This window comes from Nylanderia fulva, unplaced genomic scaffold, assembly GCF_048542155.1.
Source record: "Nylanderia fulva isolate GAGA-0341 unplaced genomic scaffold, ASM4854215v1 Scaffold53, whole genome shotgun sequence".
Taxonomy (NCBI): domain Eukaryota; kingdom Metazoa; phylum Arthropoda; class Insecta; order Hymenoptera; family Formicidae; genus Nylanderia; species Nylanderia fulva.
Genome location: NW_028190621.1, coordinates 177780 through 202773, shown reverse-complemented (window position 1 = coordinate 202773; position 24994 = coordinate 177780). Strand labels below are relative to the sequence as shown.

At 28.4% G+C, this 24994-nt stretch overlaps 3 protein-coding genes across 5 annotated transcripts in view; 1 reads left to right on the top strand and 2 right to left on the bottom strand.

Annotated features, from left to right (window-relative positions):
• Positions 1-4674, bottom strand: part of Sulf1 (Extracellular sulfatase Sulf1) — a 175378-nt gene extending 170704 nt beyond the window's left edge. Inside the window, exons 1-2 of one of the 2 annotated variants that reach the window (XM_085487313.1) lie at positions 4387-4674; positions 3311-3895 (exon numbers count right to left, since the gene is read on the bottom strand). The gene's annotated coding sequence lies outside the window, so the exon portion shown is untranslated. The remainder of the gene's footprint in view (positions 1-3310; positions 3896-4386) is intronic. The other variant, XM_085487314.1, reaches the window with a different exon arrangement.
• Positions 4675-5906: 1232 nt separating this feature from the next.
• Uxs (UDP-xylose synthase) lies at positions 5907-10718 on the bottom strand. 2 transcript variants are annotated; one of them, XM_029310631.2, is made up of 5 exons: positions 10449-10718; positions 7613-8221; positions 6925-7038; positions 6533-6853; positions 5907-6451 (listed from the first exon to the last, which is right to left on the bottom strand). In XM_029310631.2, exons 1-5 carry the CDS (start codon positions 10507-10509, stop codon positions 6183-6185), a joined length of 1374 nt encoding a protein of 457 aa, XP_029166464.1. In that variant the 5' UTR covers positions 10510-10718; the 3' UTR covers positions 5907-6182. The 2 variants fall into 2 exon arrangements, with proteins under 2 accessions (XP_029166464.1, XP_029166465.1); XM_029310632.2 differs by having other exon boundaries at positions 7613-8218.
• A 224-nt stretch (positions 10719-10942) lies between these two features.
• LOC114937223 (tripeptidyl-peptidase 2-like) lies at positions 10943-24308 on the top strand. The gene is made up of 18 exons (XM_085487305.1): positions 10943-11225; positions 12946-13074; positions 13373-13540; positions 14332-14492; positions 14596-14759; positions 14852-15184; positions 15543-15812; positions 16162-16473; positions 16914-17070; positions 17157-17344; positions 17959-18113; positions 18242-18459; positions 18544-18778; positions 19199-19449; positions 21535-21761; positions 22477-22931; positions 23677-23892; positions 24014-24308. Exons 1-17 carry the CDS (start codon positions 11064-11066, stop codon positions 23884-23886), a joined length of 3795 nt encoding a protein of 1264 aa, XP_085343431.1. The 5' UTR covers positions 10943-11063; the 3' UTR covers positions 23887-23892; positions 24014-24308.
• Positions 24309-24994: the final 686 nt, after the last annotated feature.

Genomic DNA, 24994 nt, shown 5'->3' with positions numbered 1-24994 from the left:
AGCTAGAAGAATTAATTAATCAATCAATTTTGCTCATCGAGATTTACACGCTGAAAAAAAATAATTGTTAACCTTTCAACTAAATTACTATTTTATTAATTGAATACACATATATTATATTAAATATTATATATAACGATATATAATAATATATATTTATATATTATAATATATAATATATTATAATATATAAAATATATGTGTGATAAGAAAAAATTTGCAATAATTAAATAAAAATTAAAACAAAACAAAATAAGCTAAATACAAATAAATTAAGTAATAATATTAATATAATATATTATAGTAGTAATATTAATATAATATATTATAATATATAAAATATATTAATAAAATATAATATAAAAAGTATAGTATTTAAGAGTCAAATATACTTTTTGTAAGATTTAAATTAAATATTTTTATATGTTCAATTAACAAAATAATATTTAGTTAAAGAGTTTAGTCGAGTTAACAAATTTTTTTCATTGCACGTAAACTCAAATATTTAGAAGACACTTGTAAAGCTATTTTTTCATAATAAAAATATTGCGACGTTTATAGAATTAATGGAAAAACAAAGACTGACTATCTATTGTCGGGAATTTTACTATACACGATTTTTCTGTTAACAATTCCTTGAAATTTCCATGTTTGAATATACGATTGTTTTGTATCGCTTTAACGAAGAAGGAATCAAAGCGGAGTTTCGGAATAAAACGAATACTATTTGATTACTTGAAAGCGTTCACGGTATAGAAATCCAGTCGACACAAGGGAATTAATTGTAGGATTTTCTATGCAAATAGACATTCGTGAAACTAAACACGACACAAATGTGGCAAGGGAACTCGGCTTTCTCGAAGTTTCACATTTGCAACGATAAAGTCGTGGAATTGTCCGACGACATTATTGCGAACTCCATCGCGAGCGAAAGAAAGAAAGAAACTGCGGTATAAATACGAACTCACGGATTGCTTGCTAATAAAGTAGGATTAAACTCGAATGTCTCGTTTCCCTTTACAGAAATATAAAGAAAAAAAACTAGGGCTTATAAGATTGAGCAGATCGAAAAATGAACATATTTCTAAATGATGATAACATGTTTCGCAGATTAATACACTAATGATTTGTTCATTCAACATTTATTATATATTATTACTTAATTTATTTGTATTTAGCTTATTTTGTTTTGTTTTAATTTTTATTTAATTATTGCAAATTTTTTCTTATCACACATATTTATACATATATTTATATATCGACGATATAAATGATTGTATATATATAAATGCTATTTCTACTATTTCTTTAATGTGCAATGATATCAAGCGATACTAGAAGCATGTTGAAATGCAACGATTTTAATTTTTCAAAAAAACTTGTGTAGTATAATAGATAAAATTTACTTACATGATTAGTGTTGAGATTCCGCAAAAACGTAATGAAACAAGCGACAATGTTTCACCCTCGGAATAACCATGCACGTAAATCTTGTCTGTTATGGACTGCACAAGCTTGTTTGAAAAATTTTTTGTATATTTAAGCGTTCTCGATCTGTCATTTTCGTTTCTAGATAGTTTCCCTAAATAATGTATATCAAATCATCGTAAATAAAATTATAGAGAAAGAGCGGAAGGGAAGAGAAATATTGATAACATAATAATATTATATAATAACTAACGCACATGTGTGCAAAAAATGAGTTCTTATGTACTTATAAAATCATCTTGGATTCTTTTCTAAAAATCTAAACGATTTGAAGGTATATAATATGTGGATTAACAAGAATTCGTAGTAAATACGAGTTTTATTTTTTATAACTTTATTATTATTTATTATATTTATATATATAATTAAATATAATTACGATATAATTCAAATTCCATATAATAAATAAAATATATTTTCTAAAAATCGATTTTTAATTATATTTATATATATAATTTAATTATATTTAATAAAATATTAAATTTGTAAAAATTGTGAAAATAAAATATTTAAAAAATCTTTAAAATTGACAAAAATCATCTTTGACAGTTTCTTTTAAACTATTGTAATTTTTAAACCGCTCAACCAAAAACGATTCTAAAGAAGACTGCGCATTCAAATTATAGTTATCTTAAAGTCGGGTGCTAGTCATGATTTTAATATTTTATTTTTACATTGACTTAACAAACGTAATACTATCATTCTCCATACTAAATAATTAATCTTTCAAAGTCAGGTGCCAGATTCACGTGACAGAATGCGCGAAATATTTAAGTTCGAGAAAGTCTTTAACCCGAGATAGATCGATGTCGATCTTAAAGCGGAGAAATTGAAGAATAATCCTCACATATTTTAAACTTTTAAAGATTTTATTATGAATTTTATTATATCAATGCGAGTTTCTCTCTCTATTTAAGAATACTACTAGATTCTAGTAATAATTTATATCTCTAGAAATTTTTATGAATTATATTTCTCTAGTTTACATGTACTACATAGGTACCCAACTGATTTCCCGAAAGCAAAAATAAAGCAGATATTTAAATAAGAAACGCTATTTCAAAAATATATGCATAAATAAAAAATCGTGTCGGAGAACTGAAGAACAAGTTCTTCCAACAGTGTTAAGAACATATACAAATTTTTTATGTGGGTGTAGGCAACTTCCTCATGAATTAAGTGAAGCCACAATTTTTCGTACGCCTAATTTTTCTTATTAACTTGATTCTGGGTGAGCTCGAGAACCTGCGTTTCGCATCTTTGCCTCTTAATTTAAAAAATTTTTTTAATTTTTTAAATAGGAGAGCACTTTAAGATATATCAAATCGATTGCGTAGTAATTAATTAATTTTAATTAATGTTTTAATTTAAAAAATTTTTTAATTGGTAAAACTACAAACGATATCATTTTCTGTTTTAAAATATTAATTTTTAAAAAGTTATGCGCTAATTGTAAGTTCGCATAGGTTGCGCATACCTATGCAAAATATCGTGACACGCACGTACAGTCGATGTGTTCAGCTTTAAGATTGATATCGATCTATTTATTGTGCATTTCTGAGTGTGAAACACAAATCTGTAAATAAAAATTGTCACTGTCAAAAAAAAGTTACAATTGTTCCGTTTCTCGTTTCCCCTCTCCCCCTCTTCTTTGTAGTGATGCCGAATTTTAATTTACAGATTCTTTTTTATGCACAAAAATACACAATATTGTAAATGTGTTATATTGAATTTATCTGGACACGGAGTCCGGTCAAAACTTAGACATATATTTTATTCCATCTCTTTATCGATAAATATTGATATAAATAGTTCGACTTACATTTCGATTCTTCTCACCATACTCCGAATTCCTCGCCGGCGTCATTTTTTTCCAGCAGGAACCAACCTCTGTATCGGGAACTGTCCGCGTAAAAACTGAAACACTTTACACTCGCGTTACTTTTTTTTCGTTCGCGACGAGCGGCGACGTCCGGGTTTTAAATATTTCACATTTTCGACACGTTTCGCTAAAACGTGAAAATCGCGGGAGCTTATTCGCGCACGAAAACCGATGCTCTGTTTTCGCGTCGCCGCTTTTTTCAACGCTCCTTATCGAACGATAGCGACTTCCCCGCGACGCACTCAGAAGTCGCCTTTATTCCGAAAATTGGCCACTACACTACACTATATTTCAAATTCCACTTATTCCAGAGAATGGGCACTACACTTCACTATATTTATCCGAACTCGAGTCGCGTCACTCGCGCCGCGACCTCTAGCGGTGGCTAGTGGCCCACCACTGCGACTCGGCGCTGCCCGAAGTTTTGGCGGGAAAGTGTAGATGAGATTATACACCTTGACGGATTTCCGGGCACAATCCCGCTTTTTCTCGATGTAATTTGGCACCATTTTTGCGTCGGTCTATCTGTGAATAAAAATTAATATATTATTTTTACTATAAACATTATTTATACATATATAATAAATGAAGTAGATTTATATATTTTTTATATTATATATTTTATTATATTTATATTTTTTTATATTATACATTTTATATTTATATATTTTTTTATATTATATGTTTTATTATATTTATATATTCTATTTTGATGAAACGAAAGCATTATTTTTCAGTAGTTTTTTCTCTGCATTAATTTTTCGACAAATTGTTGGAAAATTTATTTTTTCGAGCTGTATTTTCGACCTTTCTAGGCATAATTTCTCGTTATCCTTTTTCTTACATTTTAACTTCAAGTATAAAAAGTATATATTACGGTGCAATTAATGAAAAAGAACGAATCTATGTAAATAAGATAAAAAATTAGAAAATTGATACCACGTGGAATTATGATTTGTTACTTCAAACACACGTAAATCGGAGAAACAATCTCTGTAAGCGAGAAAAAAACTCACATTTTTATGCAGGAGAGAATCGTCAGCCGGTGATCCTTCGGATTTTCATCGACGATGCTTCTTCACAGAAACATTCGGCCATATTGACTAATCGCGACGGCATGAATGAACAAAGAATGTATGTAGCAGTGAAACTTGGTCCAAACTGACAAAGAGATTCCATCGTACGCTCTTACTACTCAATGATCTCAAATAATTCATTCACTCTTATTAGAGTAATGCTGCGTATGAAACGCGTGAAAAACAATAAACACGCTTGTACCTTCGAACAACCTTCGCTTGTTGATACCGGACCCGGGACTACTCTGTTGAGTAGAGGGGATAACACGTGCATGCGCGCCACCTAAAGGCGTATGCGCATGCGCATGCTGCTGCCCGGCAGTAGTGCCTGAATGTAATATTTTTAATTTTTTTTGTCATTTTTTTATATTAATTTTTCTGATTCATTTTAGTGATTCTTTTTAATTTTAATTTTATTTGTAATTTTAATTTACAAAGGGAAACAATTATTTATATATATATATATATATTTATAATTAATTTTTTTATTTACATTAATCACTTTTCCTTATACATATATTCCTATATGAAAGGAAAAATTACAATATATTGTTTCTACTTTTCACATTTGTACGAAAAAAATTCATCGTAATAAAACTGACATTTCATGATTTTTTTTTTACGATAATACAGAAATTAAATATATATTATACAAATTATAAAAGATATATTAGTAATATAAAGAGGTAATTTCTTTTTTTGCGAATAATATTTCTCCCGCTCTACTTTTATATAAAATATAAAATTACTTTCTTCCTTATACATTGTTTGTTATTACAGTCTTACAGAGAGAGATTATACTTAAATATTAATATCATATATATAGTACAGTTCTAATATAAATATATGTCAATTTTTATCGGCATATATTATCGATTTCAATGGCGTTGTACAAGACAAAACTTTCATTACTGCTATATTTAAGTAACTTATATAAACGTTCCTTAAAATTTTACGTTACAAAGTACATATTTAATATTTACATTACAGAAAATACAAGCGAACAATATTCGATAGCTATATGTAAACATTTTTACATGTAAGACCTAAGCAAATTTGCTTTATATGTTCAAGTTTACATATGATTCTTAATATATTCTTAATATATTACAAAGAGAAGAAAACATTCTTTCTTATCACTAGCACCATTTTTAGTTTTACTTAAGAAAATTACAAGCGCAGATCATTTGCATTGAATTAAAAATTAAAAGATAAAAAATATCTAAAATCCTATATAAAATCTATACATTAAAATGAATAGATTACAATAATAAAAGAAATAAATATAATAGAAAGTATATATTTTAAAACATATTTAAACATATTCAAATATATAGAATATATAGAATATATAGAATATATATAGAATAAATAAATATATATATATATACATATATATATATATATAATTATTTATATATATGTTATTAAATATATAACAAAATATATTTAAAATATTTTTGAAAATAAAATCATTTTATGTACACAGTCATGGGAAAAAAATACAAATTAAATTTAAATTATTACTACGAGGAACATTGCATATATTAATAGGAAAAAATTTAAGAGACTGATTAATAAGCTGAGCGTATAATTGTACATCGATTGCTATGTAAATTATGTAAAATTCAAATTGGACGGGGATTTTTTTTGGCACAAACTGGTCCATAGCTTAATGGCACTTTCACGCCACTTTTGAAAGTGGATACATTAAACGTATCATTACACTTGATCCTCTAAAGTTGTTCTACTATATCATGATCATTTTTATAAGAAGACTGTTTAAAACTGCTTTTTTGAGAATGTTTTGTCCTTTGTAATTCTTTAGCAAAGTATATAATAGTTTTCTTGAGGCCTTCGGCCAAAGGAACCTTTGGTTCCCAATTCAAATATTTTTTGGCTCTACTGATATCCGGTCTTCTTCTCTGCGGATCGTCTTCGACTGCCGCGAGTTCAATTATCTCACTAGTAGCACCCACCAAATTTTTAATTATGCGCGCAAATTCTAAAACAAATTAAAATGTTAAATTTTAAACAATCGTAAAAAAAACTTGGAAAAATTATTTATGAAACAAACAACTCTTACTTTCGATTGTATGCTCCACAGGATTTCCGATATTCACAGGCAAGGTATAATTAGATGCCATCAACGTTACTAATCCGTCTACCAGATCGGAAACATATTGAAACGATCGCGTCTGTTTTCCACTGCCGTAAATTGTAATTGAATTATTTTGCAAAGCTTGGAGGATAAAGTTCGATACGACGCGACCGTCATTCATGTGCATTCTGGGTCCGAAGGTATTAAAAATTCGTGCTACTCGGACCGAGACACCTTCTTGTCTCATATAAGCGTAGCTCAATGTTTCGGCGACTCGTTTTCCTTCGTCGTAGCAAGCTCGTGGACCTACATATACATATTATATATAAAATTTCAGTCAATTATTAAGTAAACGATATAGAAAAAATCCAGCTTACCGATAGGATTTACATGACCCCAGTAGGTTTCTGCCTGTGGATGTTCATTAGGATCTCCGTATACTTCCGACGTACTCGCAATTAATACTCGTGCGCCGACTCGTTTCGCCAATCCTGAAATATCATCGATAATAAGCAGTGTTTGTTGTTATCTAAATAAAATTATATAGATGATCATCTAGATAAAATTTTGGCGTCATCTCATCTTTATATAGATAATAGAAGTATATTTTATCTATAGCTATTTTTGTCTTAGATGAAAAATTGTTATCTTTATTAAATTATCTAGACTAATGTTCAGATAATTTGGTTTAGAGTCATAACACATAAAGATACTTAAGTAGAAAGCAATAAAAATTTATAAATCAAAATATTAATATATTTTTATATGCCTTTATAATTGATATATTTTTTATAATTATGTTTGCATAAGCGGTCTTAAAAATCATATTATCTGGAAATCATCTAGATAAATCGCCATATAATTTAGACTTTTATCTAGATATATTTAAAACAAAATTATCTTCATCTTCTCTAATCATATAAGATAAATTTACATACATATTTTCATCTCATCTTTATCTAGCTAATTAAAAAAAATCATCTAAGCACAACAATGATAATGAGTAACAAGATTATTTGTATTTTTTAGATTCATTTCTATTCCGTTGATACCGGATCTACCCACCCAACATGTTTATGGTTCCCAATGTATTCGTCTTGATGGTCTTCACCGGATTTAACATGTAATGCGGCGGACTGGCCGGACTGGCGAGATGATATATCTCATCGACCTCCAGGTACAGCGGCCTCACAATATCGTGATGCACCAGCTCGAAGTTCTCGTGACCCACCCAGTGCTCGACGTTTCGCTTCCTGCCGGTGAAGAAGTTGTCGACGACTATCACCTCGTGTCCGGCGAGCATCAGACGATCCACCAGGTGGGAGCCGACGAAACCCGCGCCGCCAGTAACAAGTATTCGCTTCCGGTTCTTGTAATTCAGGAACTTCACGGTCGGGAAGTCCTTGGCAACCCCATTCTTGATCGCCGCCTCCAGGTGTTGCAGCTTACCCTCCAGCTCGCGAATGCGAATCTTCGCCTCCTCGATGTTCTTGATGTCCCCGTCCGATGGCTCATCCTCGACGTCGCGAATCTTTTCAGTCGCTGCTTCGACGACGTTTTCGTTTCTGACGTCCAAATTGATCTTATCTCCGCTGACGAGGGCGCGATGTCGACCGCGGCCGAAAGATCTTTCCTCTTCGGTAGTCACGAGAGTTTTATAAAAACCCAAGACTGCTAAAAGTGAGAGAACAACATTAGGTACGTTTAAAATTTTTTAAATTAATTTTATTTAAATTTTATTAAACATTATTTATATTAATTATTATTTTCAAAAAGTTTATTTAAATTTTCATTTAATTAAAATATTTTAAATTTAAATTTTTAATTTTTAATTATTCTTTTAATTCAATTTCACGATAATATAATTATTTATAATTCCAAAGAAAAAAAAAATATATATATATATACACATATATACTCTCTTTGTGAAATAAAATCAAGTGAATACATCTCGTTGACATTTCATATCTTATCAATTGATACTTGCAATTAATGAAAAAAATGCTTTAAATACGTTATATAAATACTATTTATATTATTCGTCAAATTGTTTTATAAGTAACATGTAAATACAAATTACATATAAAAGTCAAGAATGCTAAAGCGAAGGAGCGAAAAACATTAGGCATATTGTCTTAATTTATATTATTTTAATTTAAATTTAATTTAAAATTTTTTAATTTTTTTTTCATTAAATTTCACGATAATATAATTATTTATTATTCTAAAGAAATAATGATATTTCGTATCTTATCAATTGATACTTTTAGAGGAAAAATACTTTGAACGTACATACAGATACACACAAAAATACGTAAAATACAGATTATAAAAACATAAGACCGCTAAAAGCGAGAGAAAAGTAATATTTAAAGCACATTTTTTGTATTCTTCTCTATCGATTTCATTATTGAATTAAGTCTTACAATTAATTTTTAATTAAATTATTCATTTAAAAGTTTCACGATAATTATTTATAATTCACAACATTTATTTATAATTCTAAAATAGCTGTAAATATTTCTTCTTTAGGAATAAAATCAAGTAAATGTATCTCGTTGACATTTTGTATCTTATCAGCTGGTGCTTAATAAAAAAATGTTCTGAATGAGCACATATAAATAATATTCACATAATTTGTCAAATTGTTTTACATTTACACAATTACATGTATGCTTATACAGATTATTAGATCTCATTGTCAGCAAAATTTTTAAATTAATGTGTCGAATTTCTCACGTCTTACAGAATTTCAGCTATTTTTTTATTAAAATATTATTCTCTCTTTCTACCTATTATTTATTTAATAACAGTTTTCCTAAGGATAAAATAAGTTGGTAACTAATATCAAAACTCCCCCTCTTCTACGACTAGTGTATTCAAAATATCTCGCTAAGCATGCTTTAGTCCAGTGGTACTCAACACGAACAATTAATTACGCTGTTACGTAAATTATGCTGTACATTCGCGCTCTGAGAAAGCTCTTTAATTGTCAGTAAGTTGGAAAATTGTCGATTGTTATTGTTGTTTTTACAGAAGACAATGCGATAAAATTTTTAAAAGTATCAATTTTTTAATTTGCACTCAATAATATTTCATGCATTAAATATTTAAAAATAATTAAAACAACATTTTTAAACATTGAAAAAGAAAGAAAAATTTGATTAATTTTTCATAATGGAACCAAGAATTTCATCATAGAAAATTTAGAAAGTTCAATAAAATTAAGTAGATAATATTTCTCGATAATGTTACAAAATTACATTAATAAGTTATGAAGCAGAATGATTCGATCAATTTATAAAATGCGTTCCTTATCGAACAGCTGTTTTTTTGCACACTTCTGTTTTTCTATCGATAATTCTTCGTGCAGTGTTTAATGTACACTTGGGAGAAACCTTTTAATTTTCGAGATAAAGTTTGAATTCAAAAAACACATAAGAGCCTGCTAAGATATCTTACGCTATTTTTAATGCATAACTATAGTTATAATTTAGCGTTCTATATAGTAGTAGTATATATTTAGTACAACTATATATAAATCACACACACACACATATACATAAGTCAACATTAATTACCATTATATAAACGTAACATGTAAGCATAAAACGACGTGTTGTATAAACGACATATTACAAAAAAAAACAAGGAAACAGAGAGAAAGCTATAAAATTTAAAAAATCGCAATTTGATGTCAAAATTCGTAGAATCGGAAAATAATGTTTAAAATGGCGTTAATAAGACCATACAAAATTCGATCATTTATTATCCCGCTTTTTTTTTTTTACTTTAACGTTGTGTATCATAAATAAACAGCTCGTGGTGCATCGAGAAGTCAAATTTACCATCATCGCGAGATACAGACCCTCTCGTTATAACCTTGAAAAATCACACTTACCTAATAATACGCAAACCCCAAAGATCGCAACCTGCTTCATCTTTCGTTGCGTGATAACCATGCTTTAAATTTGCACATGACTCGCTCGAGTCACACTCACGCTTACGTCATTCGCTCGCCGCGTAACGTAACACGTAAATAAATACGACCGAGCCACTTTGTCTCGTCCACTTCCTCGAAATATGTATACACACGGGAGAGAGAAACATAACCTTCAACCTCGACACAACTAGACACGGGGTTCGATCGCTTCTAACCTATCCTTATTATCCTACGGCGCTTGCACACGCTCACATGCGTCCGCGCATGCGCGCTGTCAGCTGTCACCTCGCGGTAACGTACGCGGCGCGCCACGTGGCGTCACCTGTCATCCCGTGATGACGTAACGCGGCCGAGCGGCGCGCCACGTGGCGCCATCTGGCGGTGCGCGCTCAAAGCTCGCGATCAGCTGTTGTACCGTTCGCCGCTGACATAACCTCAAAGGGAGGCGCCTGGCGCGTTCGGGGCGCACGCAGGCGCAGATCCCGTTTTTTGATTGATATATAAGGCCGTGGCGGAGTACAAAGGAAACATCCCGAGTGCGGTTTTTCCTACAGTCACGGTGGCATTCGAAATATGGCAGGCGTCATCGATTGTAACTTTCCTGTTTGGGGCCTGCTGCCTAAGAAAGAGACGGGTGTCACGCAGTTTCTCACCAAGTATCCCGAATACGATGGCCGAGGCGTCGTCATGGCGATCTTCGACTCGGGGGTGGACCCCGGGGCCCCGGGTATGCAGGTACGAAGGATAATAGGGATGAAGGATAACGTCCAGGGTCCGACATTTGGTTATATTGTGGGATACACGCCTATACTTATTACTAGAATTTTCCTCGGACCCCTCCTTTCTTGGCCCCGAAATGACATTTCGCGGAAATAATCGTCCTGAATTAACAGATAACGCTCGTCTTCCTCGTCATCATTTCGAGCACCTTCTGTATAGCTTCCGAATTGTCTCCTTGAAAAATAAAATGTTAGATGGACGATTTTTTGTTATCACAGTTTGTGTAAAAAAATATTTTGATACAAAAATATTAACTGCTATATTTATATTTTACACAGATTTCTTGAGACTAATTTTCAATCTTAAAACCTACTTTAACAATAATAACGCTTATTGTGTTAGAATCTTGTAACTTTTGTAACTATGTCTATATTAGCAATGTCATTGCATATAATATTACTTATTCAGCAAAAAATTCTGTAGTTATCGTATTTGTTATACAGGATAGACCATTTTAATCAATTCACGCAGATTTCTCATAAAATAAGCAAAATAGAAAAATGTGTTTTATACAAAAGTTGTTGGATTTAGAGGGAGACATTTGATGAAGATTTTGACCCTGCCTTGGAGTCAAATTTGGGGGTCATTTTAAGGTCAACTTGATTTTCTTAAATGGAACCACCAATTTTTGATATCATTTTTGTAGCTGATGTCGAGACCTTTCCAAAGCACTATAATAAAACATTTTTCCATTCAGTACTTTTTGAGTTATAAAGGTTTGAAGTTAACAATTTTTTGACATAAAATTCTTTTAAAAAAATATGTTGCAAATTATAAACATCCTTTTTAAAGCAATTATGTTTTCTTTACATCGATTAATTGGTCTCATTATTCCATGCATAAAGTATTAAGGTATGATTACTGAAAACTAAATATTTTGCAAGATATTTTACATTTTATGTCAAAAAATTGTTAACTTCAAACCTTTATAATTTAAAAAATACTTAATAGAAAAATGTTTTATTATAGTATTTTGGAAAAGTCTCGACATCAGCTACAAGATATGATATGAAAAATTGGTGGTTTCACTTAAGAAAATCAAGTTGACCTTAAAATGACTCCTAAATTTGACTCCAAGGTCAGGGTAAAGGTCTTCATCAAATGTGCCCCTCTGAATCCTACAACTTTTGTACAAAACATATTTTTCTGTTTTGCTTACTTTATGAGATATCTACGTGTATTGATTAAAATGGTCTATCCTGTATATATTTTTTTTATATTCTGTAATTTTTATGAAATTTATAGTTTTACAACAATAAGTTTCTTATAATATACATGATTTTAAATATGCAAGATGTTAAAAAAATAATTTATATCAAAAGAATAAAGAATTCTCTTTGACAGGATTAATTTTATTAAACTTATTAGAGGTTAAAAAATAAATTTATAAGATTTTTTTTACTCAACTTAATATTTTCTGCCCTAAAATCTTGAATTTTTTCTTTAAACTTGTATGTCTACATATTACTAACTTTTGATCAATTGTTTTCAGTCAGCTTAAACTTTTTATAAATCATGTTAGCTTACAAAACAATTTAATTTTAATATTTTATTTTAAAAAGTTTTTTTTAGTAAATAGATTGATTTTGCAAAAAGTTTATTAATACATGTATAAAAATATATGTAAAAAGAATAATAATAATATTACTTTATAAATAAATAATTTGGGATTCAGGTGACTTCAGAAGGCAAACCAAAAATTATTGAAAGATTTGACTGCAGTGGAGCAGGAGATGTAGATACTAGCAAAGTTGTTCAAGCACCGGATGGATATATAATTGGCCTGACTGGTCGTAAATTAAAGGTGGGTTTATCAAACATTCTACTGCACATTTAGAAGAGATATGTCAGAAAAGAATTTTGTCGCATAGTTTCTGCTTTTAATGTGATTGTTGGATATACATAGTAAATGATTAATTTATAATTTAAATGCTGCTTTCATATAGCAATTAACTTATTTACTTAAAAGTAAAATTTTTATAGAAAAGTATATAAAAATAATAATTTCATAAAAATTTAAAAATTGTTAGAAATAAATTATACAAAATGTATATTTTTATTTTTAATATAACATTTTACATTTTTTAATGTTTAATGTTTAGGTTCCATCTAATTGGAATAATCCCACTGGAGAATATCACATTGGTTTAAAAAATTTGTATTCATTATATCCTACTAAATTGAAGGAAAGAGTAGTGGCAGAACGTAAGAAACATCTTTGGGATGATGGTCATAAAACAGCCCTTGCAAAAGCTTCGAGGCAATTACAAGTATGATACAAGAATGTAACAATAGAATTTTTTATATATAAGATACTCTCTCTAATAATTTTTTTAACTAAACTTTAAACTAAAGTTATTTATCTTTTATTCTTTCTGATCATATCTTAAGACGAATTTCAAATTAAAATCTTTTAAAGTTTTCTTTGCAATATAAGTATAACATAATCTATATTTATATAATGATTTTATTTTATATATTCTAATAATCATAATATTGCTGACATATCGCAATATTTATTAAAAATCAATGAAAATGTATCTCAGTACATTATAATTAGAGTTCTAGTCCATGTGATCCAAAGATAGGAGTGTTGTGAGCATGTTGAACCATGCAATTAAATCAGGTCGCTATTTCACAACACGTCACAGTAATCCGTATCTAATGCTATATTTGTATTTGGCAGATTGATCAATTGTAAAGACATTGATTCCATTATATAATATATCCACTTAAGCAAAGTCATTATGTTAACTATGTACTATTCTTATTAATTTGATTTTTTGTGCCAATATATAATCTAAAATTATTTTTAAATGTACAAAAAAATGTATGTGTGCGTAGGTACATAGAAAATATATAAATTTTAAATTAAAAAATTTTAATTAAACACTTATCAAAGTTTAAAGATCTTGTATTGTTAAAATGATATATTATTTAATAAAATATTTAATGATAATGAATTATATATATATATATATATATATATATATATATATATGTATACATATATATATTATTGTTTAAGTTATAATTCATTCTAAATAATCATAATGCATAGGAATTCGAGAGCAAGAATCCACAGTTGTCGACTTTGGAAGAAAGACTGCAAAAAGAAGAATTTGAAGCTCGAGTTGAAGTATTAATTAACATAGAAAAAAAATATTGTGATGTAGGACCTACTTATGATTGTGTTGTTTTCCATGATGGTAACATTTGGAGGTAAGAATATTGAAATACATAATCATAATATTAAATATACGTATATCTATTTAAAATAAGTAAATTATTTATGTTTGATTAACATTTATCTTTCTCATGTTAGAGCGTGTATCGATACGTCCGAGGAAGGTAATCTGGAAAATGGCGTTTATCTCGGTGAATATTCTATTACAAGAGATTTTGCGCCTCTCACTCAAGAAGATCAATTAAACGTTAGTATTAATGTCCACGATGAAGGAAATATGTTAGAAATTGTCAGTTTATGCTGTAAGTATAACAAGAAATTATTTTGACATTTTATTTGTAAAATCTACTGTGTATTTCTCGAAACAATTTCTTTCAATGGAATCATATTGCAGCAAGTCATGGAACACATGTAGCATCAATTGCGGCAGCATTTTTTCCGGATAATCCAGAATTGAATGGAGTGGCTCCAGGAGCCCAAATTATTTCGCTAACTGTTGGTGACGGACGTATCGGTACAATGGAAACTGGAACTGCCGTAGTACGGGCAATGATCCATATAATGCAGCGTAAAGAAAAAATTCACGTTATAAACATGAGTTACGGAGAACATGCTCATTGGTCGAATACTGGTAGAATAGGAGAACTGATGAATGAAGTTATTGACGAATATGGCGTAGTCTGGGTCGCATCTGCTGGCAATCTTGGACCGGCTTTGTGCACCATCGGTAAATATATATATATATATATATACATAAATTTCTATAAGTAGCTTTTGTTCTATAATTATACTTGTGCTTCTTCAAAATTAATTTTCTTACCTAATACAATCTATACTATTATTATATATTCATGCAGAATTAATCTCTCTAAAGCCTTGTGTCCACGATACTAAAAATTGATCCGAGTTCTCGGACCGAGAAATGTGTAGCCAATGAAATTGCTGTCTTTCCGTAAAAACTGCATATACTAATTGGTTACACATTTCTCGGTCCGAGAATTCGAATCAATTTTTAGTATCGTGAATTTAGTATGCAATGTGTGTTCGATATCTTCATGTATCCAAATACTTTGAAAAATATATAGGAACTCCGCCAGACATCAGTTCAAACAGTATTATTAGCGTTGGTGCTTACGTATCGCCTGATATGATGGTAGCTGAATATTCTTTAAGAGAAAAGATGCCAGGTATGCCATATACTTGGTCCTCCCGCGGCCCTATGATAGACGGAGGCGCCGGTGTAACAGTATGTGCCCCAGGAGGTGCCATCACCAGCGTTCCCAACTTTACGCTTAGGAAAAGTCAACTTATGAATGGCACAAGTATGGCAAGCCCGCATGTAACCGGTGCTATTGGTACGTATATAAAAAATCAGACAATGGCATAAATAATGTTATAATATCTTATCTTCGATTAATATTTTTTGACAGAAATCAGCTGATAATAATGTTATAAAAATTAAAATAATAATGTTTTAAATAATATGTTATAGTACTTTAAACTCGGTTTTAATATTTTTAACAGATATCACGGTTGATTTCTGTCAAAAAATATTAATCGGATTAAAACAAATTTTATATTTTTTTGAAAATATTCTTTTTAACATAACCGAAGAAAAACGCGAACTTGTGTTTTAGTAACATAAAAAATAAGATAATTACAAAAATATTCTTATATTATATATTTTTTGTTTTTCTTTTTCAGCGGTTCTAATATCGGGTCTTCTCGCCAAAGGTTGCCCGTATTCTCCTTATAGTGTAAAAAGGGCTCTTGAAAACACCGCTCTTTATATATCAACTTTAGATCAATTTGCACAAGGCTCCGGCTTGTTACAAGTCGAGCACGCGTTCGATAATCTCGTCTCGTATTGCGATGCCCCCGAAAGAGACGTTCGATTTACCATTAATTGCGGGGTTAATAATAGTAAAGGCATTCATGTGAGAACAGGTGTAGTTGATCGTCCGAAGGATTATGCAATTACAGTTGAACCAGTATTCATAAATAGTGAAAATATAGGTAACATTTGCATTTAATGTTTTATCTTTTTTCTTTTTTTCCAAATTTGATATCAAACATCTTTAGAATTATTTTAAAATTTAATTAGCAAATTTTTACTTTATTAATATTTTTTTGACAGAAGTAAGTTGATTAAAATGTTAATTTGCAAATTAATTTTTAAAATAATAATATGTTATAAAAATAAAAAAAATATTTTTTAAACAATATATTTGTTACAATACTTTAAACTCGATTAATATTTTTGACAGATATCAGCTGATTTGTGTCAAAAAAAATTAATCGAGTTAAAACAAATTTTATATTGTTTTTTCGAAAATATTCTTTTTAACATAACATCGAAGAACAGCGCGGACTTGTGTTGTTTTAGTAACATTAAACATAAGATAATTACAGTCATAATCTCTCATGTTTATATGTCATGTTATGTCTTTTTGCAGAACCATCGCGCAAGATTGACTTCAATCTCAAACTAACTCTTGTGTGCGATGCTTCGTGGGTCCAATTTCCAACACATTTGGATTTAATGTACATGCCTCGTTCCTTCGCTATTAGAATTGAAGCGTCTAGTTTACCAGAAGGTGTTCATGCTACTAGGTAAGATATTTATATTTTATAATGTATTAAAAAATGAAATAATGTGTTATTGCTAAAGAGTTTGAATGTCTAAATATTTTCTTCAGTGTACGAGCATACGACGTTACTAATATCGCGAAAGGACCAGTATTCCAAATTCCGGTGACTGTCGTCCAGCCAATGACGTTACCGAAGACTTTGCTTCTTCCTGATTTACCATATACAAACGTTCTGTTCAAACCCAACACAATTCAGCGTCATTTTATTCTTGTTCCCGAAGATGCTACCTGGGCAGGTAAGATTCATGAAAAGATGTATTTATATATAGCTAATTTGTCATGGAATACAATTTAAATATTACAAACAAAGTGATAAATCTAAGGCCAACTTATCGAGCTGAATATTCGAGATGTTTAGTCAACTACCATTTATTATATGTATAAATTATAAAACTACAGTCATTAGATATTAAAACTCTCGATTCTGAATAATTATAATTAAATTCCGATATTATGTGAAGTTGTATGAATTTATATTTCAATAATTATACTGAAGAAGACCGCGTGCGGTCGAAACGTTTATAGAATGATTGTAATTTGCGTTAGTTTTAATATCTAATGACTGTAGTTTTATAATTTATACATATAATAAATGGTAGTTGACTGAACATCTCGAATATTCAGCTCGATAAGTTGGCCTTAGATTTATCACTTTGTTTTCAATATACGAGCGACAATTTGTATTAATTTATTTTTAAATATTACAATTTAGATATTAATGATTATTATTTATATTTATTATTTAATATTTAATAATATATTATTATATTAATAATTACATTAAGTATTTATATAAATAATATTAAATAATCAGTTATATCAGTTATTATCATATTTTTATTTGCTTTAGTTCTTAGATTAAAAAGCTCAGAAAAGGATAAGATTGGTAGATTTGTGATTCATACTGTTCAATTAAAACCTCGCATGGCCTGCAAAACCTTGGAACTTAACAAAATAATCAGTGTTACATCTCAATCGGAAACCATTCAAGCATTTGCTGTCCAGGTATTAAAAAGAATGATTAGAAATACATGTAAACTCGTAAATGCAATAATAATATAGTTGTAATTTTAGTTTTGTATGAAGTTTCCCCCCTAATATTTATGATCTTTATTTTTTGTTTTTTTCTTTAGGGTGGGCTAATTCTAGAAGTAGTTATTGCCAAGTATTGGGCAAATTTAGGCGACATATTTGTCGATTATGCTATAGAATTTCACGGAATTCATATGATCAACGGTAACCTTACGATGTTATCCGGAGATGGAATAAATCGTCTAGAATTACGTAGCTCTCTTAGAAACGAGGAAGTTGTACCCAACATTTCTCTAAAGACATCTGTGCAGGTTTTAAAGTACGACTTATTTAAAACTTCTATATATTTCGATGTTCCTAATTATTTCTACACTAATAATGTGACTATGTAATTACATTACAGACCTAATGAATCGAAAATTGCTCCTCTACGAGTGCGTGATATTATCCCACCGTCGCGACAAATATACGAATTACAGCTGACGTATACATTCCACTCGGCAAAAGCTACTGAAGTCGCACCAAACGCAGCGTTGCTTAGTGATTTGTTATATGAGAGTGAATATGAGAGTCAAATGTGGATGATTTATGACAGCAACAAACAACTAATAAGTTGTGGAGATGCATATCCATCCAAAGTGAATATTTTCATTCAAATTCCAAAGCACATTTGTTCTGGCTCTTCACCGACAATGTTGGAATTGTGACGTCAGAGGCGAGAAAACTGAAACACGAAATGTTTTATCGAAATATCTTTTTTATTTAAAAATGGCATCTAAACATTTTCAACGTGTGCTTTCTCACCTCTGACGTTACAAACTAACTTGGCTGCGGCGAGGAGCCTTAAAAATATGATAAAATATTATAAAATATTTAATCCATCACTTTATGATTAACATTTTTATTAGAAATACTGTTGACATAAAAAATGTTGGATTTAAGTATCTAGTAGAGAAAATATGTTTAAGAATTTATAATATTTACAAAACAATTTCATAATTCTAGGTACATGGAGTTGGATTAGTCCATTAAACGAAAATAATATTAATCTGTTACAGTATACAATCCAAAAATTAGAGAAAGGAGACTACACCTTGAAAATGCATATACGTCATGAAAAGAAAGATTTATTGGAAAGATTGACAGATATGCCATTACTTCTAAGTCAAAAGCTCAGTACACCAATTAATTTGGACATTTATGCCAATCAATCGCAAGCTATTATTGGTGGAAAAAAGATGGTTGCTGCATTTATTCCACTTGGCCATATTCTTCCTCTATATATAGCTCCGCTATCCAACGAAAGCAAGTAAGCATCTGCATTTATATATGCAATTTCTTTTTTTACACTATTTTGATATAAAATTTGTTATTTTTAAGTAGTTTGATAATTTCTTAAATTTATTCTCTCGGCCACACATAATAATAAATATAATTGAATATTGTTTGTCTCAAAAAAAAAAAGGAAAAACTAAAATCTATGACATATAAAATTATTTACAAAGAAAATTTTAACTGAATCCCAATAGATACTCAAGATTTTTTATTGTAAAAATTGTTTCAAATATTACATAATTATTCAAAAATTAATTATTTTTTTATAAAACTTTGATTTAAATTTTTATTTCTTTTTTAATTTGTATACATGTATCATGTTACACATCATACATATAATTCATATCACATTAAAATACACACCACATGTTAGAAATTTATCATTTATTATTAATTTGTTTAAATTTATTATTTTATCATTTATTTTACATACATTTACAAGTTGTATGCTTAGAATTTAGAATATTTCTTCTGTATATAAAAATAATCTTTATAATTTTATATACAAATTTAATATGCTAATATTGTATTGGTAGTATAATATTGTATTGCTTTGATTGAATGTAATGTTTTAGTTTTGTATGTTTAATTTTTATTAGTTAGAAATTTAGATGTTTAATTTTTATAGTTAGAAATTTTTGTTTTTCTTGAATTTCTGATTTAAATATATTTGAATAATAATAGTTATAGTTAAAAAAATTTTTTTATGTAATTGTTTTATTTAAATTTATATATAAAACGTCTCTAAATTGATATCGCAAAATTTATTGTATGTGTATTGTTTGATTAATCTGGAGTATAGAGATTTCTTTTTAGTACTTTGATTGAGAAAGCCATCTTTTTATATAGCTTTTTAATTTTTAACATTAAATATCTTAAGTTCTATATAATAAGAGAGTATGATTTTGTATTATTATTAATTTCTTTCTTTGAAGAATTTCCAAAAAATTTTTAAATGTTTAACCGTTTATATAAATAAAATTATATAAATAAAAAATTATTGTAAATTATATATCAAGTATTACGAATATATATTTTTGCTAAGAATAAGAAAATATTGATGTCGTGAAATCGTTTCAAGAATATATGTAAATTTTGTGACATCAATTTACATAAAAGTACATACAAAATACATATATATAATACATAGATTATGTGCTGCTAAAGTACTACTAAGATAATTTTCTTTTTTTTTACCTTACATTGTGCAGCACTGAAAACAAGTGAGTCTATAATACAATTTTTATATACATTTTGCATTTGTGAAATTGCTTTAAATAAATATGAGAACACTCGCTATTCACTAATATGCTTGGACACATTTTTAAATGCATGCTAGTAATGTAATGTTTATCTTTAATCAAGATATTGTGTACAAGATATCGCTTATTATAAAAAAAAAAGTATTTGTAAGAACATAGACAAATGTTTATTTAATTTTATTTCTTTTGTATATTTTTATTTCTTCTTTTAGATATTAAGCAAATATATAATATAAACTTTTATCATTTATATACATCATACACAGTACACACATACATTATATTTTATTTGAAAAATTTGCCTACGTATTACTCAATAATGTATGCTTTTACTTTTACTGCTACTTTCAATTAAAAACTGCATATTATTTCTGTATTAAAAAACTTTTTTTATAGATATTCTCATCTGTATATTTTCATTTTCAAATTTTATCATTCAATTTTATTGGCGAATATTTTATATTCCACAGAGAATTATTTAATTTCTCTCACATATACGTTGCTTTTGAGTTGTGTATCATATAATTGTATGTGATATATTATAATTTATTTCAGACGAATGGAAAAATATATTATTTCTCTGCAGGAATATAATATTCTGTCGCGTATTCTAATTACTGTTGCGTTCTTTTTTCGCTAGATTTACTTTTCTCTTCTGTTTTTGGCTTCAGCATATAATGCAGATTAAAAAGAAAAAAAAGAAAATACAAAGCTGCGTTATTTATTATTAAAATACATAGTTATAATTTATCGAAATTACACATACTAATAAATATTTTTCTCTTCTTTTTGCAAAGAGTGTCGAAATACGCTACCCCTGGTAGTTATCTTCAAGGTACCCTGAGTTTCTGCAAAGATGACATTGGAAAGAAGGTGGATAATCATATATTCAAATACATCATATCCGAGCCTGCCAAGAAAAATAGCTGTCCCACTAATAAAACAGAGAAGGAGAAAACAACAAAGTGGGACGAATATCAAGAAGCATTAAGAGATCTAAAGTGCAATTACCTTGCGAAATTTGGTAATTCAATATTCGTACAGACACTCTCGTAAATGTTTAAATACGCACAATAGACTTATAGATTAATTCACGTCAGTATTATCGTATAAATATTTTCTATCTTCTTTTTTCCGGTTTATATTCTACCGATAGCACCATCTATAAGTAAGTTGGGTTGAGTTTAAAACCTGTATATATATATATTATGAAATCCAGTTTTATTTTTTTCCATATTACCTCCCCCAAAGATACATGTGTACCTTAGAGCATGTATTTGCAATTTTTACATGCATCTGCCCCTTTTTATATGTTAAATAATGTGCATCCACGATTGTTCACTCCGTATTTGCCATTTGCATATATAATCCGTTTGCAAATTCAGTCATTTTTTATTGTTAACGTAATATATATATTTATATTTATTTATTTATAAACATATTTATACATATTTCTTTATATATATATATATATATATATATATATATATGTAAATATGTATATATATATAAATATGTATATATATATGTATATATATATATATATATATATAATATATATATACATATATGTATATTATAATTTATTTATAAATTAATTATAATGTCCATATATTTATATATAAATACGTATGGTATATAATCTCTTATGTAATATAACATTTGTTACATGTTAATCCATGATCTACTTTCGAAAAATGATATTGACGAATTTTGTTGGTTTTTTTGGTCAACAACAGAAGTCGGCGAACATGCTAACTCACTATACGGGGAATTGAAAGGTCTCTTTTCCGATCATTTACCCGTTCACACTGCCATGTTGACATCCTTGGATTCCTCCGAAGCACGGCGACACGTGCCGCATGACGATCTTTCAGAAAACGCTATTACACTTGCCAATCAAATAATCGGAGTCGCCGACTGTGTGATTACGAATATCGATCAAGATAAATTATTGGCGTATTACGGACTGAAAAATGATCAACGTCCTGACGCGGCAAAAATCAAGGTGACCATGGAGAAGCAGAAGAACAGCTTGATCGAGGCATTGGTGAAGAAGGGCTGCGCCTTGGCACGATTATACGTACATGGAACGAAGATCGGGGAGGGAGATGGATCTTTTCAACATTTACTCGAAAGTGTCACTAATCACTGGCAAGAAGTACAGAAATTCGCTGAACTTACCGATAATAAGGTGATTTTATCGTTGCATTTAGAAAATTATCTTTTAAATGAGTGTTTATAAACTTCAAACAAATGTTTGATTTAAAGGGGAACAGAAGATAGTTGACTTATTGTAAAATTTTGTAAAATTTAAGTATAAAATACCTCAAACTATTTATTTTTTTATTTTTATAACTTTATTAAAATTGTGAGGAACCGATTTATATAAAACAATATTATTCTATTTAAAAAACAAATAACCCTCAAATAATCTTGAAAAACGCCCTTTAGAAAAAAGTCGGTAATTACACCTGACTCCATTCAAATCAAACAATTTTTGTTTGAAACATTTCGTCATACAATCAAAAATGAAAAAGTTTTTAGGGGTGATCGATTAAAATGGAACATATAATATAAAAATATAAAATATATATTGCATTTGTATGTAATATAAAAATATAATATAATATATATTTTTATATAATATATATTAAATATATAATATAAAAATAATATATATAATGTAATATATAAAAATATAATATAAAATATAATATATAAACATAAAAATATAAATATATAATATAAAAATAATATATATAATGTAATATATAAAAATATATAAAATATATAATATAAAAATATATATTATAAAATATAAAAATATACATACATATGAGAATGTGAAATCAAAATATTTAATTGTGAATAAAGTGAAAAAAATTAATTTGTAAATATTATACTAAAATGACAAATAAGATTTATTTCCTCTCCAGGTTATCATCTTATCTTTATGGCATGCACACATCAATAAGCACTATGGACGCTACTTAAAATTACTGACGCGCTATTATGAGGAGAAACCATTGAAGGAAATCGACGAAAAAATCATTGAAATTGCAAAGGTTCTGGAATGGGAACACTGGTCGCATCTCCTCATCACAAGTATACCAACACGTTATCCAGCCACACATAGATCATTTTGATCACTAGTGAGTACTTATTTATCATTATATACCTTAGAGTATCTTTAATCAAATTGAGGGAAAAAAAGTCTAATTATGTGTTTGTCATGATGATGTAATATTAAATATACATATTGTATCTTTTCAGCTTTTATAAATCTACAGTGTGATAAGATGAAAAGAATTATGAAAATCGTTTTCAACGCATCTTTGTAATAACAGTGCTCGTTTGTGTCAGGTGTAATATACATTTAGAGAGAAATATGAATTTATTCATAATAAACTAATCATTTAGAAAATTAATTGCACACAATGCAACTTAATTAACTAAACTGATACAATAAGTTGTAACTTTTTTTGTGGAAACTCAAATTATTTTATGGAAAATAACTTTATTAAAATTTACAACAGATAAATATAATATAAGCAATAACAATGTAAAATGTGTTTTTTCTCTCATTTGCAGGAATTAGTATATTGTTAGTATTATAAAGGAAAAATAATATAAGAGATTTATAATTTGAATTATTTATCCAATTGAAAACTTACTATTTTGTATCATTACATTTTACATTTTAGAAAAGATTATATTATATTATATTATAAATATCATTGTATTATTTAGAAATTTAAATTTTTGACTATTATACATATATAACATTTGTTATTATAAAATATTTACTTTTATTACACAAATTAAATAAGATACACGATGTGTCTTATTTAATTTGTTTCATCAACGATCAAATATATTACTTACTTCGTATTCTTATTTTTACAGTAAACTATATATGTATATATATAAATATATCTTTTGTGTTTTTATATCCAGAATATAATTTATTTCATTGTTATTTTGAAAATACAATTTATATTAAACAACAAGAATTTTTGAATAGACTATTTGTTAGTTTCTTTATTGGTATAATGATGTATCACATACACATTTTTCATTTTACAAAAGGGAAAGTGTTCTACAAAAATGTATATATTCAAAAATATTTTACGCACATACATATGTATGTTCATTGCATTTTAATAAACAATGAAATTTGCCCATTAATATAAATATTTGTTACATATCTTTATAAAAATCAATTATTTTAGAATATTTAACTAATGATTAATG

Coding starts and splice junctions, on each gene's coding strand:
- LOC114937223 (XM_085487305.1), top strand. CDS start 11,064: ATGGCAGGCGTCATCGATTGTAACTTTCCTGTTTGGGGCCTGCTGCCT. Junction 15,185..15,542: donor ACCGGCTTTGTGCACCATCG/GTAAATATATAT, acceptor AAAAATATATAG/GAACTCCGCCAGACATCAGT. Junction 22,932..23,676: donor CTGAACTTACCGATAATAAG/GTGATTTTATCG, acceptor TTTCCTCTCCAG/GTTATCATCTTATCTTTATG.
- Uxs (XM_029310631.2), bottom strand. CDS start 10,509: ATGGTTATCACGCAACGAAAGATGAAGCAGGTTGCGATCTTTGGGGTT. Junction 8,222..10,448: donor TGGGGTTTGCGTATTATTAG/GTAAGTGTGATT, acceptor TCTCACTTTTAG/CAGTCTTGGGTTTTTATAAA. Junction 6,452..6,532: donor TGTGGAGCATACAATCGAAA/GTAAGAGTTGTT, acceptor AATTTGTTTTAG/AATTTGCGCGCATAATTAAA.